The sequence below is a fragment of the Poromitra crassiceps genome (genome assembly GCF_964638095.1).
Source record: "Poromitra crassiceps genome assembly, chromosome: 8".
Lineage (NCBI taxonomy): Eukaryota > Metazoa > Chordata > Actinopteri > Beryciformes > Melamphaidae > Poromitra > Poromitra crassiceps.
The window spans coordinates 15,097,949-15,118,199 of NC_139629.1; the positions used below are offsets into that span (position 1 = coordinate 15,097,949).

The 20,251-nt window shown below is 42.2% G+C and overlaps 1 protein-coding gene across 3 annotated transcripts in view; it reads left to right on the forward strand.

Annotated features, from left to right (window-relative positions):
• ptpa (protein phosphatase 2 phosphatase activator) overlaps positions 1-19,233 on the forward strand; it is a 29,632-nt gene extending 10,399 nt beyond the window's left edge. For 2 of the 3 annotated variants that reach the window (XM_083641844.1, XM_083641843.1), the window contains exons 7-10: positions 1,081-1,205; positions 1,819-1,919; positions 6,568-6,675; positions 16,863-19,233. In XM_083641844.1, coding sequence (XP_083497970.1) covers positions 1,081-1,205; positions 1,819-1,919; positions 6,568-6,675; positions 16,863-16,937 — 409 coding nt within the window. In that variant the 3' untranslated portion in view covers positions 16,938-19,233. The remainder of the gene's footprint in view (positions 1-1,080; positions 1,206-1,818; positions 1,920-6,567; positions 6,676-16,862) is intronic. The other variant, XR_014552962.1, reaches the window with a different exon arrangement.
• The last annotated feature ends 1,018 nt before the right edge of the window (positions 19,234-20,251 follow it).

Here is a 20,251-nt window from a genome sequence, read left to right on the forward strand (position 1 = left end):
TTACTAAGTCCGAGTTTACGCCCGACTAAAAAAATAACAGTTGCACCAAGTGAGTAAGTTACAAGTTACTGTAAATCTTACACCTAGCCCTTACTAGGTGTAAAGTAATAGAATCGAATAGAATAAACGTTATTCTCCAGTCATTCCTGACCATTTTTACTGCCAGTTCCACATCACCTTATATGATCTTGAATAGGTAAACCAGCTGTTTCCAAGAGATATACGTTTGGTAAATCATAACTTTGTTTTATGCATGTGTTATTGACATATACACGTCAAATACTTTATGAGACCAAGTAAATGCCTTTAGGCGTAGTTATCAGGCTGTCTCATTGTTTATATTTCCTCTCAGTAAGACAATAGGCACATTTTAAATAAAAGACTGTGTCCTGAACCTAAACCTGTTTTAATATAATACTCATCAGCCAGATGGGGGCACTGTTGTTTAAGGTAAAATAAACTAAGTTGAAAGGCTTCAACACTGTTTGTCCACGTTACACAGAATGTGGTACATACATGCAGGCTGCCTTGACTCTACAAAGTTGCCTCAAGGACCCTCAAGGTCCACCAGGAAACTTTGTGACATATTTAGAATTGTTTGATTCCCACCAAAATCGCTCCGCAGCATCTATGGACCAAGCTCTTTACGGGTTCTTGATAGATTGTCCAATCATCACACATCTAGGTGAACCTGTTCAGATATACTGTAATACAGTGGTTCTCCACCTGGGGTCCTTGAGGGGGTTCCAGGGCACCCCCAGCAAACCGAATATCTGTCATTGGGCGAAGGCCTAAAAACATAGAATAGGCTGTTATATCGCCAAAGATTGGTAGATTGGTGTAGTTTTTTGTTTCTGAGCAGTGCGTGACATTTCCAACCTATGTGCAAAGTTTGGTTACTGTGGGCCTTAGGGTTTCTGACGTGTATACAGTTTTACAGAAGAAGAATACGAATAAACATAGCAAATACAAAAGGGGGGCTGGAACCCCTAATGATCATCCGCTTATAGTGATCAATTTGACCCGTCCCAAGGTGGTCATCACTAGAAGAGGAGTGAAGTGTAAATGCTGGTTTTGCAGGTATCTTGCAGTCATGCGGAAGCTTCAGAAGACCTACAGAATGGAGCCAGCTGGAAGCCAGGGTGTCTGGGGCCTGGACGACTTCCAGTTCCTCCCCTTCATATGGGGCAGCTCCCAGTTTGTAGGTAAGAGCCTTGTTTCCCTACTTCAGGAATAACTAGGACAGATTTAGAATAGAGTAGTGATTTTGATTTCGTGGTATAAAACGGATTAAAAAAATAGTGTGTGTGTGTGTATGTATATATATATATATATATATATATATATATATCTCGGATATCGGCGGAGTTGCTCGCATGTAAACACAGCTGAAACTATGCTGAAACATATCGGCCGTGTCATTAAGTGTATGTGGCAGACACAACACGTCATCTGTAATGTATGCCAGGATAAATTACCTTGTGGGAGAAGCAATAGTAATCCTTGCAGCAGACAGTTGAGCAGGATGATACAGTAAGCAACTCCTCATCATGTTTCCTTCACTAGAGACCCGTGCTGCACTCAGGCTAGCTACTATTAGCTCTGGTTAGCTTGCTAGCATTAGCCGCTTGGTAACGTTACCTTAATTGGTTATGCTAGTCTTTACTCCTCTTATCCTGCTTATAACAGGATGGCATGCACACACCAAACGATGTAGTGTTGAAAAATCAGTAGTATGTTTGATGATTTTCCATGTGAAGGTCAGTGGTGACACCCAGTGGTGCTCATGCTCCATTACACCTGGACTTGTCCCCTCAGATCACCCTACATTGGAGCCCAGGCATTTCATCGATGAGAAGGTGGTGAACGAGTATCATCCAGACTACATGTTTCTGGAGTGCATCAAGTTCATTAATGAGGTGAGACACACACACACACACACACACACACACACCCGACCTATTTCTCAAATGTTTTTCAGCCAAGGACCCCTTACAAGATAGAAAATATACCAGGGACCCCCTCATTCTGATTTGTGATTTTGGGCTAAGCTTAATTGTTTCCACGGTAACGTGCTTGACTTTTAAATGCTTAGGTTTGTTAGATTAGAATGTAATCCATGAACAATTTTAGATTCAAAGCATACAATGTTTTCATTGAACTATGAAGCTTTTGCAACAACAAAAAGTGTTATATTTCTATTTCCTGAAAACTTTTCACGGATCCCCTGGCAAAGTGCCACGGACCCCTGGGGGTCCCTGGACCCCCATTTGAGAACCACTGTATAGAGTGCCAAAGTCACACCCTCTTCCATGTTCAGCATACAAACAAAGGGATTTCATCTGCCTTTCCCCCCATTTATCTCTACCGTGAGGGGAGTCAGGCTGCACGGAAACAGGCAACTGGGATCAGCCCTCCCCTGCTCTACAGCTGCTCTCCCATTGGAGCGACTGTTTCAGTCGCTGCTGGATGTCTGCTCCCGGCTTCTTACAAGCTCTGTCATCGTTCAGTCTTCACTAGGTTTTTCCTGTTTTGTTTACTATTTCTCTGACAGCATAATAGACCCAAGTATTTTGCTCTCACTCATGTATATGTGGATGCTTACAACTCACGCTGTTTGTAATTCACACACAAGGATCTCTCACACCACACTCCTCTCTTGCTCTCTCTCTGCGATTGTGTGTGTGTGTGTGTGTGAGAGAGAGAGACATGCATATGTAACCGGTGGCCAACAGTGTTGGAAACACCACAAATATATATACGGGGAGCCACCCAAAACCACCAGGCACAGACAGGAGATAGGATACAACAATGATCTTTATTTATAATAATCTGAATAAAAAATCATGTGGCGCGACTCTAGGCCCGCCCCAGTCCAGAGCTAGGTGTCCCTCCAAGGTCCTCCACTCGATCAATCCTCCTCCGTCCAGCTCCAGGATAGACTGAAAGGGTGAACAAGGGGGACAGTCACTCGACAGATCAACAGGCCCAGGCTCCCTAATAAGAAGTCAGTGATTGGTCCAACAGTCCCGAAACACCGGATGACACTGCAAGCAATTCCACTCGTGAATTATAAACCTCTTGGGTAGTTTGGAGGAGGGGAGCGGACAAAGCTCCACACTCCAATTAGTTGCACACGTGAAAAAAATGACAAACTTCAAGGGCAGTTCGTGGCCAACACAGCTCATAAAAAAGCACAAAAACGAAGGGAGTTTGGCTGGGCCGTTGCTTAAGGTGCAGGAAATTTGCACTGAGTCTGGTTCTGGAGACACCGGTGTGGCTGGGTTAGGCAGAGGCCATTACCACTAGAGCTATGGCTAAAAGTACAGTGTCATATGTAATACAATCCGGTTTGGCCAATTCCGAATCAATAATAAAACGTCAGTGGAAAAATCAGCAATGGTGGAAACAGTAAAAAGGGGAATTGTTGTTAGAGGGGTTACTTATCTTGAAGAGGGGGTTATCGTGATAAACCCCCTCTGCCTTCAAGCGACGCTTCCCCCTCTGTAGCCACGCAGTCTGTTCTGTCAGGTCACTCCTCCGGCGTTACTCCAACAGCCGTAGGTCTGGATGCCGTGTCTGTGTGTCTGTCTTGCCTGGGACTCGTCTGCTTGTCCCCCTCTGCTTCTCCGTCAGGTCTGCTACCCCGTCAGGTCTGCTTCCCACCCAGGTCTGCTTCCCACCCAGGTCTACTTCACTCAGGTCTGCTTCTCCTCCTTCTTGCCTCTATGGCTGCCTTTTAAGAGAAGAGAAGGACGCCAGCCCACTGCACAAAGCTCCCTCCACTAATTACCTACACCTGTCTTCAATCAGGGTCACTCCTCCCCACATTCATTCAGGTGATCAGAATTAAAATAAAGGTACAAAATGTTTAAAGAAACTGGCCTGTGACACATACACACACACATACACAGTGTTGCCAGATCTCGTGGGAGAAACAAGCATGTCTATGGAAACAAGCCCAATAGAAGCGACTCCTGCATTTCACAGGAAAATGCCATTCGTGCAGACAGCTTGACGTCACACAATCGTCGCCATCTTAGAGTGGTGACAAGTATATCAAGATGCTTGTGTTTTTGTTTTTATGCCTCCGCCTGTCATAGCCAAGCTGGAGGCATTATGGTTTCGGGTTGTCCGTCCGTCCGATGTTCGTTAACGCAATATCTCAGGAACGCCTTGATGGAATTTTGTCAAATTTGGCTCAAACATCCACTTGGACTCAAGGATGAACTGATTGCATTTTGGTGGCCATTCGAGGAACTGCAGATTTGAGTAAGGTTGAACATGGATGGATGAACGTGTTGTGTGTCCAAATGGCACGATATTCGCCGCTGCACTCTGTCAACCCCCGGAAGCACACTCCCCTCTCCTCTTGCCTTATTAGATAGATGTCATTATTTAGAGATAGGGGGAGCGAGAGATATCTTTGTCCCCAGGCTTCCCATAATTCTTGCCTGATCACAAGTAACGACTCTGGCTGAGAAAACAAATAAAAGCACCTACAGTTTAGAAACAAGCCCCGCCCCCTAAAAAAAATGCATCCCGCCACTACCAATATTTGTGAGCAACTTTAGTCTCAATAAGTCATGTGACTTCATGCCATGTGTTTGTCATGTGACCTTTCTTGTGTGGATTTGTTTGCCAGAGTTACTTCCTGCTGCATTTACAACTGATGATGGTGTTTGGCTGAACACCAAAACATCTTGTTTTATATCGTTTTTTAGTCCAATGTTTGTTTGTTTTATAAATTATTTTAACCTTATATTACCTGGATGTCTGAGAAATGAACTTACACAGACATAAGCAACTTTACAGAAAAACAAGCCCAAAGTCGCTTCTAAAAAGCAGACTTGGCAACTCTTGTGCGTGTGTGTGTGTGTGTGTGTGTGTGTGTGTCTCCTAAGCTCACATGAGTCACTTCCTTCCCCACATGCTGCTGTGAATCACTCCTTCCTCAGGGGACTCTGGGGTTGACCCACCCCCATTCCCCCCCCCCCCCCCCCCCCCACACACACACACACACAACACACACACACACACACACGCTCTCTCCCCTCCCCCCACTCTCCCTTCCCCCCGCCTCTTTTCATGCAAGCCTCTGGAAAGTCCACTAGAGAGTGAGTGTGTGTGTGTGTGTGTGTGTGTGTGTGTGCGTGTGTGTGTGCGTGTGTGTGTGTGTGTGTGTGTGTGTGTGTGTGTGTGTGTGTGTGTGTGTGTGCGTGGTGGGAGTGTGCGGGGGTTTAAATGGAATGCCCCCGGGGGGGGGAGCTAGTCGGAGCCTGGGTCTGGGTTCCTGCCCTGCTCAGACAGGCTCTCTTGGGAGAAGGTGGTGGGAAAACCGTCCATAGCGCACACTGCATTCATTCATTCATTCATTTACGGTAGTTAAGCCGTTTTATTTATACGGCCCGTCAAAAGTTTGGGGATAGCACAGTTTTTCTCTATTTTTATTTTCCACATTTTAGAATAATTGTAAAGACATTAAAACTAGGAAATAAAACAAATGTGACAAAATATAGGGTTAAGCAAATCCAAACCATGTACTTGGCCTTGATAGAAAGAAGAAGGCATTGGAAATCAATTCATACATAGGATCAACTTCACTATTTTTGTTTGTCTGAGAAACTCATGTCAAGCATTCAAAGCCCGCCGCCAGTCACTGGCCCTCATTTATGAATGAGTCACCTGTCATTTATGAAGCGTTCATATTATCTGGCCAATCACAGCGTGAGAAGGAGCGCTCATTGATAAATGTTGCGGCTGGAGTCCATCATCCGTTAAATACCACGCCCCTAATTATTCTGCTTTCAGAGACCTCGCCCCCTGATTTCACAATTTTATAAATAATAATATAAAATGTAATGTCACAACAAGGTCAATTAATTTGCCAGCCTGAAATGTGTCATTAAAAACTGAAAAATGCGGCAATTATCTGAACCTCTATCTGAACCTTTTTTTTCTCATTTAGACCAGGGGTTTTCAAAGTGTGGCAGACTGAGCATCCCCACAGAGAACATATAGACTTCCTCAAAATGCAGCCTTGTGGCTGCATTGCCTTCTGGTTTATGTGCCTATTCCACATCCACAATATAAAAGCCAAGGCCCCTGCACTGACATAAACTGTATATACAATTTATGTCAGTTCAGGGGCCTTGACTTTGATCGTGTTCCTGCATTTTCGGCACAAACTGGCTGCTTGAGGTGGGATGTGAATATCTCTTGTGGTGGAGATGTTGGGTCTCTCCCCATATTACGCAAATTTAGATGTTGAAGAACCCAAAATGTACACATTCACTGGGCAAAAGAAGAAAACTACTTCAACTTAGGTTATGTAAAACATGGCATATTTTTTATTTATATGATATATATGATATTTCATTTTAAAGCCCTATGTCGGCCGATACTGATGACGTGCTGATATCATCGTGCAGGCGGGCGACACCATGCCGATAGCCAGCGTAGCTACGGTGTCGGACTGACGCAGAAGTATAAATGCTTTCATGGTTGATTTCTCACTCTCCCCTGCTCCTCTTCCTCTCCTGCTCACCTTCCTCTTCTGCTCTGCAGATGAAGACGGGTCCGTTTGCTGAGCACTCCAACCAGCTGTGGAACATCAGTGCCGTGGGCACCTGGGCCAAAGTCAACCAGGGCCTGGTCCGAATGTACAAGGCTGAGGTACGTGCACTCTCACGCTCCTTGTGTTGCCTCATCAACTATCCAACACAAATAGTTCTGGGAGGATCAAATTGATGGACCCACTTGATCCCAAATCAGTACCATGCTTTAGAATGAGTGTAGGATCTAGTGCGCGGGTTCCCCAAACGTAAGAATGACGCAGCCCACTTTGACATATCTGAAAATCGTCCGGGGCCTACCCAGCCCTTTCACAACTCTGATCAACACACAAGAAGATGAAGTATTTCCCTATATATTTTTTTTATTTCATTAACAGAGCATGTTAACTTGGGCATACAGCAAATTAAAGGGGAATTCTGTTTTTTTACAACCTGGACCTTATTTCCAGCTTTAATTATGATTTTTTTTGACTCACCCTGATAAGTTTTGTTTGATATCCATGCACTGAAATGATCATATGTTTTGAGCTGCGACCTGGAAACGAGGAATACGGGGCATGTATTTACATAGCTTATTTTCTCACATGCAGCAGCTCATATCCTTATTATATCATAGAGACAATGAGAAATGAACGCTGTATTTACCTTGGTGCAGCATGTTCAGCCTGCTCTGTTTGAACGCTGTATTTACCTTGGTGCAGCATGTTCAGCCTGCTCTGTTTGAACGCTGTATTTACCTTGGTGCAGCATGTTCAGCCTGCTCTGTTTGAACGCTGTATTTACCTTGGTGCAGCATGTTCAGCCTGCTCTGTTTGAACGCTGTATTTACCTTGGTGCAGCATGTTCAGCCTGCTCTGTTTGAACGCTGTATTTACCTTGGTGCAGCATGTTCAGCCTGCTCTGTTTGAATGCTGTATTTACCTTGGTGCAGCATGTTCAGCCTGCTCTGTTTGCTGGATATGGATAATAAGGATATGAGCCAATTCTGGGGCACCAATCGTTACTGATTGGTGCCCCAGAATTTGGGGGGGGGACCAATCACTAGCCAGGATTCCGACACAGTTTGGAGCTAGAAGTATCCCAGACGTGTTGTTATGGAACTCACAGTCGTCCTACGCAGCATTCAAGTGCCAGGATTGGCCAGGCGCCCATGCTCACATGATGCAAGGTGGTGGTGGTGGATAGGGTTGCCAACCGTCCCTTAAAATACGGAATCGTCCCGTATTTGTAAACAAAAAGACGCGTTCCGTATTGAACTGATACGGGACGCGCTTTGTCCCGTATTCGAGAGACACTGTAGTACAAAGCTATTTGAGCGAACAAACTCAACGACAAATCAGAGGCAGAGTAGGGTGGGTCTTCGGTCAGACTTCACATCACTTCTTCGTCTAGTATGTGTTGGTGGAAATTCCCCCAGAGATAAATTACTAATATAAATTGATGATTAGATATTGCATGCACTGGCCTATCTGCAAATTAATCGTTTACTGCATATTCAAACCAGTGTATCATATTGTATGTATCAAGACATAACTAATTATCTTCTTAACTCATTCATGGCCAGTTTAGGACTGCCAATATTTAGCACAGGCCAAAGATTTTCATAATTGTTGGTCATCTTTCAAGACCCACAGTAAATTATCTATTAGCACCAAAGTGATTTGCAATACTTCAAAATGAAGATGTACGTCTCTGGGTTCACCAGGGAAAAAAAAGTGAGCTTTTAGCATGTTCTGTACTCTACTTATAGCCATTTATATACACCCTGTTTTCACCAAAAAGGTCTCTCGGAGAAGAGAAACAGCAGAAAAGGCAATTTTTGTAAAAGAGACAATCTCAGGCAGAACTCGCTCTCAATTCTTTTATTTGGAACTGTATTGACATCAGACATGTAAATATTATTCATTATGACACAAATGACAAAAAAAAAATATATATATATATATGAAGTGCTTTTTTTACATTCAACAATACAGTTTACTCAGTGTGAGTGAGTGTACAGACAGACAGACAGACAGACACACAGACAGACACACAGACACAGACACACACACACACACACACACACACACACACACACACACACACACACACACACAGAGAGAGAGTTCTGTGCACAGCTGCTGCTGGATCGCACCTCCTTCCCCCGCAAATTAGCATAGGAGGGGAACACCAAACTGGTTTGAGATCAGCGTCTAGCCTCCTCTGCCTCTGCTCGTTTTCCTCCTCTCGTTCGGGCTGGGACAAATGCTGCGACACGACACAGGAACGGGTCTGGCTTGGCTTTGGGACCAGGCGCTGGAACCGGATCGATCATGTTCGTCACGGGTTTGACTAGGCAATCCAGGTTCGCCCTGCAGCAAGGCGAGCAGTGCAGCGCGCCGAGGGGCGTTTCAATGGCGTTTCTCCTCTCTACAAGGAAGCGCGTTTCTCTGTTTTTCCTCCTGCTCATTTCAAACAACAGCTGCGGTATGTGTTTGATAACGTGCTGTCGGCTTGACTTTGAGGCTAGGGACCTGAAAACATGTCACAGGCTGGGGAAGTGTTTGAACTACGCGCTGCACTAATAAAAACAAAAACACGTCAAACACGTCTTTGGCGTGGATGGCTATTTCTGATAACACGTCAAAGACGTCTTTGGCGGTGAATGAGTTAATTAAAATTGGCAAAGTGGGTGGCAGTGTGTGTGGCAGCAATGTGGGTCATGATTGTGATGTCATCGGTGATGTCATCAGTGATGTCACTCGATCAATTGTGATGTCATCATTGATGTCACTCGAGCCACTGTTTGCCCAACTGTGATGTTACTCAGGCAGTTGTGATGTCATCAGTGATGTCACTCGAGCAACTCTGATGTAGTATGAGCCGATGGCGCACATTTGCACGATGCCACCAAGGTGGGTGGGCGGTAGGGATGGGCATTTCTAGCAAAAACACTATTCGAAATTCGCTGGCCAAAGTCGACTTTTAATCGAAATTCGAAAATAATAAAAAAATGTAAAAAAAAAAAAAAAAAAAATGTAAAAAAATATATATATACATATATATACATATATGTATATTTATTTTTTTTGTGAGTGAAATGTTGCATTGTCTCCCCTGATTCTAAGTATAGTCGAATCGCTTGGTTTGAGCAAGTAAAACAATTTTTATAAGCATTTTAAGCAAGGTTTATGGAAAAATGAATGGCGGATGAAATCCCATGAAGAGGGAGAGGTTGCTTATAAAAATTGTTTTACTTGCTCAAACCAAGCGATTCGACTATACTTAGATTTTTTTTTTTTTTTTTCAATAAACGAATTTCGACTTTCAATAATAAAAGTCGACCTTGATAATAACAACGATTATTCGAACATTCGAAATTCGATGCCCATCCCTAGTGGGCGGTGTCTGTCTGTCTGTCAGTCATGGTTTTGGGAGCCCGTGAAAGGCGCAAAACAATCAAACGTTAACGTTACAGATCGTGACCAACAACGTGTGTGTGTTTAATTTAACTAGCTGGCAGAAAAGGGGCAGAATTACTGGCGGCTAAAGTTAGATTTGTGTGGGCTCAGTTTTGAACCTAACATTGGGTTACGTTAAGGAGAGATAGAAACACAGCATCAGGCAGCCTACACAGTATGTAATGGAGAGAGTTCCTGGAAACAGGCGAGTTGAATTCACAGTTGAAGACTTGTAACACTCACATTGGGTTGAAAACAGGAAAGAACGTGAAGTTTCTTCTTTCTTAACATTTTCACAACACAACCGACTTCTGCTTATCTTCTCTTCCTCTCCGCTTTACCACTTCTCTGAACTGGGGATAAGGTACGCTTTGCCGCTTGTTTAATGCCGCCTGTGCGTCCCCCGTGTGTCGCGGTTGAGTGGAGATCGCCTTTTTTATTATTAAATCTGCCAATTTTTTTATTCGAACAGGTAATCACGATGGTCCGATGTAGAAGTGTCAGAGGTCGATGGGGGTCAGCCCATCGACGATGGTCGATGCCATCGTCCATGGTGCTGCCAACCCTAGTACACAAAGGAGAATACTGTCACAGAGGACTAAGAGATGATTTACCATCTAAGGAAACCAGAACATTTCACATTTGATAAGCTGGAATCAGAGAATTAGGACATTTTCTTTACAGAAATGGCTCAAAATGATGAACAGATCATCAAAATAGGCAATTAATGTAATATTTGGCAATGAATTGATGGATTGACTAATTGTTGCAGCTCTTTATCAGTTTTTATAAAATGTATTTTTATGTATTTTCAAAATACAAAATACGTATTTGTATCTCAAATACATTTTTCAGACGAGTATTTTGTATTTGTATTGTGATACATTTTTTCAGCAAGTATTTGTAATTTGTATCAAAATACTTTATGATGTATTTTCACCCATCTCTGAGGACAGTGTCAGCCAATCAGAGGCAGAGAGGGGCGGGTCATGCCTTCGCCATCATGGGAAAAAAAATATTGCGCGCAGGACACGGGGAGCACTCAAAACAAGTTCCTCACTCACCAGGCATCACAATGCCATCATTTTTTCACATTGTCAATATATTTAGATGTAATAATAAAGGCTTCGAGAGCCTGGTTTAGGTACCTTGAAAGTGATTGAATTACTCTTAAAAGCTGTAGCCTACAAACCCTGCTTACAACAGTAGGCTATTGCAGGTGTAAGACTTGTTACAGTAATCCGAGATATCCTCAGTCTAATCCATACTTTTCAATAGCCTAATTGTCCTTTTATTCAGAAGATTTCATCTGAAATCTAAAATGTTTTGCACTAATGATGTAAACTCTTGCAGGTCTGTCTATTCAAAAGAATAGCTATGTAAAATTGCTGTTTGCACTGTTGAAAGACATTTCTTGAATGAGTAGGCTACATGCCAATGTGAAGATAAATTAGGCTACCTCAAAATGTCATTTGCACTACCTGTTTATTGTTTTTCTTAAAATGTTGAACTTCCATAGCGCAAAAAAAAAACGCAAAAACTGATCAAAACCAGCTCTGTGTGTTTGCTTGTATTAATGGGTAGCCTAAAGTAGCCGTTCCTTATTTCCATTTCAAGAAGTTGGCAACCCTAGTGGTGGACGTCCTGTCATAACATTAAGTTACCTGCTGTTTTCATTAAGCTTGACTGTTCTGTCTAAAACATGATGTTTATCCTCTGATTTGACTTGAGTGCAAGACTCAAGCCCCGTGCGAAAAATGGGAAGATGTTTTCCAGGTTTCAATGTTAAATTGAAGTTACTGTCCTGCGTTCTGCCCATGTATTTTTCCCTTTCTGCATTTGATTAACATTACCAGTAACGTTAACTCGCTAACGTTAGGTGGCATTGACTAATACATTTCACGTTAGCTTCTGAATAGCAACAGGCATGCACATCTCCTCAGGTTTGCCTATTTATGTCTGAAATGGAATAAAATATATGATGTTTCTCCTCATAAATCTTGACTTGATTGCAACTCAATTTAGACAGACAATTTATTTATGACTCTATATTGCAAGGTGGGTAGCATAATTACTAAAATAAAAGACGGGCCTTTACAGCATTAACGTTGTGTTGTAATCAAGCTACTGTGACTTCGCGGTAGAACGTTTTTATAGCGTTTTATAAACATTGGAAGTTGTACATTGTAACCTGATTTATTTATTCCAAAACAACACTTTCTTCAGACTTATAAAAGAACAGATCAAATCGACAGCAAAAGCAAGGCAAGAAAAAAAATAAAGGCCATGAATGCAAGGTCAGAAACAATAAGATAATTACATAAAAAATGTAAAAAAAAATATTCGACAAAGTCATTGGAAAGACCTCTGTGTTTGATTTTCACTTGGAAGTTAATGATTCCCGCGGAGAGTGGCAGGCAAGGGTTAAGAGAGGAATGGAGGGAGTGGAATTGTGTGTGTGTGTGTGTGTGTGTGTGTGTGTGTGTGTGTGTGTGTGTGTGTGTATGTGTGTGTGTGTGTGTGAGAGAGAGAGAGAGAGAGAGACAGACAGACAGACAGACACGCCCCACCCCCATGCCCACATCCTGTGTTTTGCTGTGAGTCTTCCCAGAGAGAGAGCAGAGAGGGGGAGAGAGCAGAGAGAGAGCGCAGAGGGGGAGAGAGCAGAGAGAGAGAGCAGAGAGGGGGAGAGAGCAGAGAGGGGGGCCAAGCTGTCTGTCTGCACCTCCCCCGCCTCTCCCTCCGCCTCTGCCTTTCCCTCCATTCCCTCCCTCCCTCTTTCCCAACCGCAGTTGCCAAGTCTGCTTATTATAAGCAACTTTTTGCTAGGATGTTAGGGACCAAAAATCATATCTGTGTATTCTTGGGCTGAATGGTGATACTATAGAGATTATGGATGCACCGATATGAGAATTTTGGCCAATACCGATAACCGATATTAACATTGCCGTTATGACCATTAACTGATATTTACCGATGCTGATATGATCTGTATAAAAACAAGTTTCTATGATAATCAAAGGTTGTCCATACTGATAAACACTGTGAATTTGAAAAAGTCATGTCTTTTCTTTATTTCCAAAACATTTGGAAAAGCCCATAAACCATAGATTTACCGCATTGTTTCCTCTCAATATGAAAATTTCTGGCAATACAGATAACCGATAATAACATTGCAACATCGAACCAATGCTGATATATTCACAAATGACTAACATCGGCTGATAGTACCGATATGTTCGACGATATATATTGTGCCTCCCTAGTAGAAATGAGAGGAAAGGAGAGAGAGTCGGATCTCAGGTTCGCCCGGCCAGCACAAGTCGCTGGAGCCGTTTATTTCCTAATCTCTAATATAAGCGTCTTCATCATCTCGTCGTGTGTTCATAGCATGCTACAATCTGTAGCACCACACAGGGAGGATGTAGAGCAGGGTTTCTTAACTGGTGGGTCGGGACCCAAATGTGGGTAGCGGACGCCCGGGGAGGGGGGGATTAAAAAATTCAAATATCCCCAAATGATGTTGTCTCGACTTGTTTTAGTGAAAGAATTCAGATTCTTGAAACTTGATGAGCATCAGCACTTTAACTTGTTTAAAAAACATATAGGCCTGTAATTCAAGATAAGTCTGCCTTTTTATTTCATTGGGGTTTTAGCCCTAGTTGCAGTTCTTGTTTTGTTGCACTTTGCAACAAAACAGGGGCAGCTCGGCGAGCTGCAGGACGGGCGAGCCTAGGAATCGAGCGCACGTAGCTCGCTATATATATACTGTATATATATATATATATTGAAAAATTAAAGGAACCAATGACTTACTGATATTTATTTATTGTATTTTCTGTGAACCTGATGAAGCTGCACGCGAAACGCGTTGTTCGCAATAAATAAATATCAGTAAGTCATTTTCAGTGTTGCAGTGGTTCCTTTAATTTTTCAATTTATGTTTTTCCTGCAACCGACCAGCACCTGATCTTTCTACTGGCTGTGCACATGGGAATCCTCTCTTCACCATATATATATATATATATATATATAGTCTTTATCCAGGTCTAGATAAATAGCGCAACAAATAAAACTATAGCCTAAGAAATAGCTACGTATTCGAGGGGGATCTACGTAAGTTGGCGAAATACAGAAAAAATACAACATAAAGAGTGGATTCGACCTCGAGTGGGGGGAAAGTCGCTTCTTTTGGGCTTGTTTCTATAGATCTGGTTGCTTGTTTCTCTCGCAAGATCTGGCAACCCTGCCTGTGTGCCGACCTTCCTCCCAGCCTGGAGCAGCCATCAGCAGCCTTGCATTCCTCTCTCCCTCTCCTGGCCCCACAGAGGCTTTGGCCTAACAGCCTTTTCAGTCTGTTCACTCTCTACTGCTGCTCCACTTCACGCCGCTCTGGAAAGTCTGGAAAAGTATATAAAAAAAACCGATTTGATCATTTCCAGATCTTGAATACTTTGGGATTTTGAAAAAAATGTTTGTTGTGCTTCAGGGCTGGGTTAAAAAAAATTGGCATATCAATATCGAATCAAAAGGCATTTGAAGGAACTGATAACGATTCATAAATCCTAATATCAATCTTTTTAATATGCCTTTTGTCGTGGATGCTTGAAGCTTTAACCCCGTTAGACTCGCGTGGTTTGGTTCTTAGTGCAACGAGATCTCGTAAACATCTGTAAAGATTCATATTTTTAATAATGCACCAGGTTAGGTTAGAGGGTTCCTTGTACACAATGTATGTACAGCATTAGTTCTTTGAGAATCTCTTTCATATCCAAGCAAAATTGGTATTGTAACCGAAATATCGATATCGAATCGAATCGGAAGTTGATTTCAATTGGGACCTTGTGTATTGGAATCATATTGAATCGAGAAATCCGTGGCGATAATCAGCCATATTGTGGTTCAGGTCCGATACGCACATAATTCTAGCTTTGATGTTGTTTTGAGCCACTTTGAGTCCACAGTTTGTGTTGATGATCAGAATAATGTTCAGATAGAGGGATGCTCTTATGAGCCAGCTGCTGTCAGCATGCATTATATCAAATACCCTGCACCAAAACCACATCCAGTCAAGAACATAGGGTCTGCACCAAAACCACATCCAGTCAAGAACATAGGGTCTGCACCAAAACCACATCCAGTCAAGAACATAGGGTCTGCACCAAAATCACATCCAGTCAAGAACATAGGGTCTGCACCAAAATCACACCCAGTCAAGAACATAGGGTCTGCACCAAAATCACATGCAGTCCAGAACATAGGGTCTGCACCAAAATCACATCCAGTCAAGATCATAGGGTCTGCACCAAAATCACATGCAGTCGAGAACATAGGGTCTGCACCAAAATCACATCCAGTCCAGAACATAGGGTCTGCACCAAAATCACATCCAGTCAAGAACATAGGGTCTGCACCAAAATCACATCCAGTCAAGAACATAGGGTCTGCACCAAAATCACATCCAGTCCAGAACATAGGGTCTGCACCAAAATCACATGCAGTCCAGAACATAGGGTCTGCACCAAAATCACATCCAGTCAAGAACATAGGGTCTGCACAAAAATCACATCCAGTCCAGAACATAGGGTCTGCACCAAAATCACATGCAGTCCAGAACATAGGGTCTGCACCAAAATCACATGCAGTCAAGAACATAGGGTCTGCACCAAAATCATATCCAGTCAAGAACATAGGGTCTGCACCAAAATCACATCCAGTCAAGAACATAGGGTCTGCACCAAAATCACATCCAGTCAAGAACATAGGGTCTGCAACAAAATCACATGCAGTCAACAACATAGGCTCTGCACCAAAAGCACATCCAGTCAACAACAGGGTCTGCCTGGAAAAATATGGAGTTTTAGCATGTAGGAACCCTGCCAATCATCTCACATATTCGGTTATTTGTGGCTGTGAACAACAATCTTCATCTACACAGTGATATGACCTAGTTAGCAGGGGCAAGATGTCTGTCTGCCTAAATCATATTGAACACCAGACATTTTCAAAACAAATCAAGGTCTGGAAAATGTCTGGAATCTTTTAATTAAAAATTAAATAGGAACCCTGCAGTTCTCTCCTAGTCCAAATTTGAAAGATTATCTAGTAAAATCATAAAAAATATAGCTATGACAAAGTCCATGCTTCTATCTATTATTAAATGTGTATGAAAACATCCAAACCTGCTGATATCAACTACATGTTCATCGACTGCCTTGAGCGATGACTGAAAAGATATTATTTGGTCAATGTAAAAAATATATATATATTTGCTGTAGGTCACTCAACTTTTTTTTCAAGGAAGGTTCATCCAGAATAGTCTTCTGATTATATTTTATTTCTATTTTAAAGTCCAGCTGAAATGAATTTGATGATTTTAGATCACAGCCCTTGTCATAGAGTGCACCTATTTAAAAATGTGCCTTTTTTCAAACCAAAAACCCCATTTTTGCTTGGAAGCTAGGGGTGTGAATCTTTGCCTATCTCATGATTCCATTCCGATTTCCAGGATCACGATTTGAGTCAAAACCGATTTTTGATTCAAAACGATTCCTGATTCAAAATGGATTCTTGAAAAACGCCCTAAGAGTAAACTAGAGTTGGTGCAGTAGAGTACACTAGAGTTAGAGTAGAGTAGAGGCTATATACTATCTGGTCGAAAAGCATCAAAAGAAAGTATGCATTCTATTTCCAAAGATAACCCGTTAAAATGTTATTATTGTTGTCTGACACTTCTCTTCTCATCTTCTCTCTTTCTCCCTCCTCTCCAATCTCTCACCCGTCTTTCCACACCTCTCCATTCCCCTGCTTCCTTCTACCTCTCTCCATACTATTCTGACTGCAGTGTCTGGAAAAGTTCCCCGTAATCCAACACTTCAAGTTTGGTAGCCTCCTGTCCATCCAGCCCGTGAACGTTTGACGTCATGGAGGAAGGCCCCACCCATGATAGAGGAAGGCCACGCCCATGACGTCATAGAGGAAGGCCACGCCCATTATGGAAAGACCAAAATCCCAACAGTTTAAGTGGACAGTTTCCCTTCCTCACTTTCAAATACAACAGTAGCACAAATCAACCGCATAGAGTTTTTTTTCTTTTTGTGCACACACAAACTAGGGGTGGGTATCTCTACTTGATACCTTTTAAGGTATCTCTACTCGATACCTTTTAAGGTATCTCTACTCGATACCTTTTAAGGTATCTCTACTCAATACCTTTTAAGGTATCTCTACTCGATACTTTTTAAGGTATCGACTGAAATAAGCCAGTACCAATTAGTAAAAAATAGTATTGAATGAAGTACTCGATATAGTACTGCAGGGATGATGTATTTTGTAGGCTAACCCAGAAGTCATGCACTTCCTGGTTGGGACTTTTCAGATTTTTGAAGCGTTTTTCCGAAAATCGTGATTTTTAAAAGTCACATTTACACTTCAAAAATCATCAAAGTGGTGTTCCTTTGTGAAGATGATCATGCTGAACACAAATTTCACAGTTTAACCACAGACCTTATTTCAGGCATTTAACCCAAATCCCCATACAAAAATCCCATTGACTTCCAGACAAGGGAACCAGGAAGTGCATATTAGGACTCATTCATGCAGTACTCTATTGGTATCAGTATCATTGTAAGGGTAACTGGTATTTCAGTTTTTTAAACGACACCCAGCCCCTAACGTAAACATGTGCAAAGCATGCATGTGGGCTTGAAAGCTGCAGGTCATCCACAATGTTGTTATTATACCTCTGTCGTTTTATTTATTTAGCTGATAATGTGCTGATCACACTCCTTTCTGACAGATCGGGGCGTTTATTTTTTTAGACACAAGTGTTTCATATCAATGAATGTCTTGATATTTCTTTGTCTTCTTGAAATGGTAGGATAGTTTTTTGGTTTTTTTGCTTTCATAACAGCCCATGTAAAACAGAACATAATGTTACAGACATCGTCATTTCATTATCTTGCCAGATAGTTATTTGCAATTTTCCAATTAAGAAAACTTAAAGTACAATTTGAAAAACAAAATTCACCCGAGACACAATATCCAAATGCTTGTTGCTGTGGTCTTGGGTTTTGCATACAGAATTTGTTGTGGTTCTAATATATTATCATGAAGAGACAAAATCAGAAAAAAAGAGACTTGAGATCAACAACTTCAATAGCCGTGTTTCCATTCAGGTTTTTGCACCAATTCTCAGCGACCTTTTGGAAAAGTGGACAATCTTAAAATTCGTGTCAGGTGTGTTTCCATTAACAGCTGTTAAGCGAATAAGTAGGTTGTATGTGGACGGTGTGAGACCAGAAAGATCATAGATGGAGAGTGCTTTCCAATGATTCTTTGTATATATTTTTTTCTATGTCTCTGCTCACCATATATCTGGGAAACGAGACGCAGAAAACAGTTGTGGCAGTCACCGTGCAAAAGACATTTTAGGGACAGAGTGAGAGCCTTTGGGTGGCTGTCTCTCCGTCTTCAAATTGATCGATTTCAAATTGGTCCCTCTTGTTGCTGCCGTCCACCGCTCATCGCCTTGCAAAGCATGCTGGGATACCTGGCAACGTATCCAATACAAAATGAATGGGCAGCAGTGACAGCAGGCATCTACACGCGAAAGAAATTGCTTATGTGTGCACAAGCCGTTATGCAGAAAAGGTCTTTCCATCTCTCATTTTGTGCATTTTCCAAAAAGGCAAAACCCACCTCAAGCAAACGTAAAAACTTTTTTCCTTTCATTTTTTTTTTCAAAATTGAGGACTTCTGCCCCCTCCCCTCTCGGATTTTGCCATTTCAACCTTTTCTAATGTGATACTTCAAAATGTGCATCAAAATGTCCATAGCTCTTACATCCTGACGAGTGTTATTTCATTGCAGTGTTAACAAACCCATATTCTAATTAAATCCCATTTTGGTCGTGTCAGTCTGTCAGCTGGGCAGGTCTACTCATCAGACAGGTTGTTGTATGGTCCACATTGCACATTAACAAACCAGACTCCGTGAAGAAATGCTTGCGGTTGTGCTGTGCAGATGTTCACTCAACAAAATTTTGAAATAAAGTGGAATATTTCATGGATCCGGATGGTTTTAACCAGGCTAGAATATTGGAGTTTATGCTTCAGATTTGACTCCTGTTTAAACAGTTTTATAAATGGTGCATGTGATTTGACTGGCGTTACAGTACAGGATTATGGTAAAATGATTTTCTAATAAAACAAAAGCTATTCCATGTGTGTCAGTATTGACCTCAACACATAATTGAATCTTTAGTTTCTGATGTATACTGACGCTCCCACCTGTCACGTGTGCTGGGGCACCTTGTGTGTATAAACTAATCAACCAATCAACAAAACCATGAAGCACCCTGTATGCTGCTAGGCTGTATGGGACATTTCAAAACATGGTCAGAGCTCATTATTTTGTTTTGATGCTCTAAAAATATAGAGGGTTTTCATGGAATTGTGGGAGGCTGTGCTTTACACGTGGCGTGCCGTGGACACCTCTTAGCTGTTGTAAAATCACTGTAAACCATGGTAACTTGGGGCTTATTGCTTAATTTGAAACCTAGATTATTTAGCTATTGTATTAGCAAGCACTGCAACAGGAAGTAAGCTAGGGTCAATTTCGAATGTTTATGTTGTCAAGTTAAAACCGTCTATATCCTGCCAGGCAGCAACTTGATTCAAATTTGTACAATGTGTGATCTGGGCACCTCTCTTGATGGGGAAATCTGTGAGCTTTGCTGACTAAGCCCCTTCAGTGTTAGGTAGGAAATGTTGAATTATTTTACCTGAGGGTCAAAATTATCATTTTTGGAGGGAAATTATCGTACGCGAGCAGTGGCTTCTTATGGTTTTCTGGCAGACTGGATGCCTCTTCTTTTTCTTCTTCTTCTTCTAATGGCTTTCCGGCAGACTGGATGCCTTCCAGCACATTGCTGCCTCTCACAGTTGGATGGTCTCACTCTAGACCTCGTTCTTCTTCTTTCAAGTTTCCGGTGTTTCTCACACCTCAATCTTGGCTGTTGCACCTCGTCTCATGTTCCTCCGCTCCTCATCCCTCCTGACCAACGCGCCTTCACCTTCACGAAGGGGTCCTCCGTTAAAAGAGATTTCAGCTCAGGGGCAGAAGCCATTCTGCTTTGAACCATCTGGTTCCAAAAACCTTCAGGCTCTCTCCCCAGCCTTGTGTCTTGGTGTTTTGGTGTTTTATGGAGCCTTGCGTCTTCCAGCCAGGAAG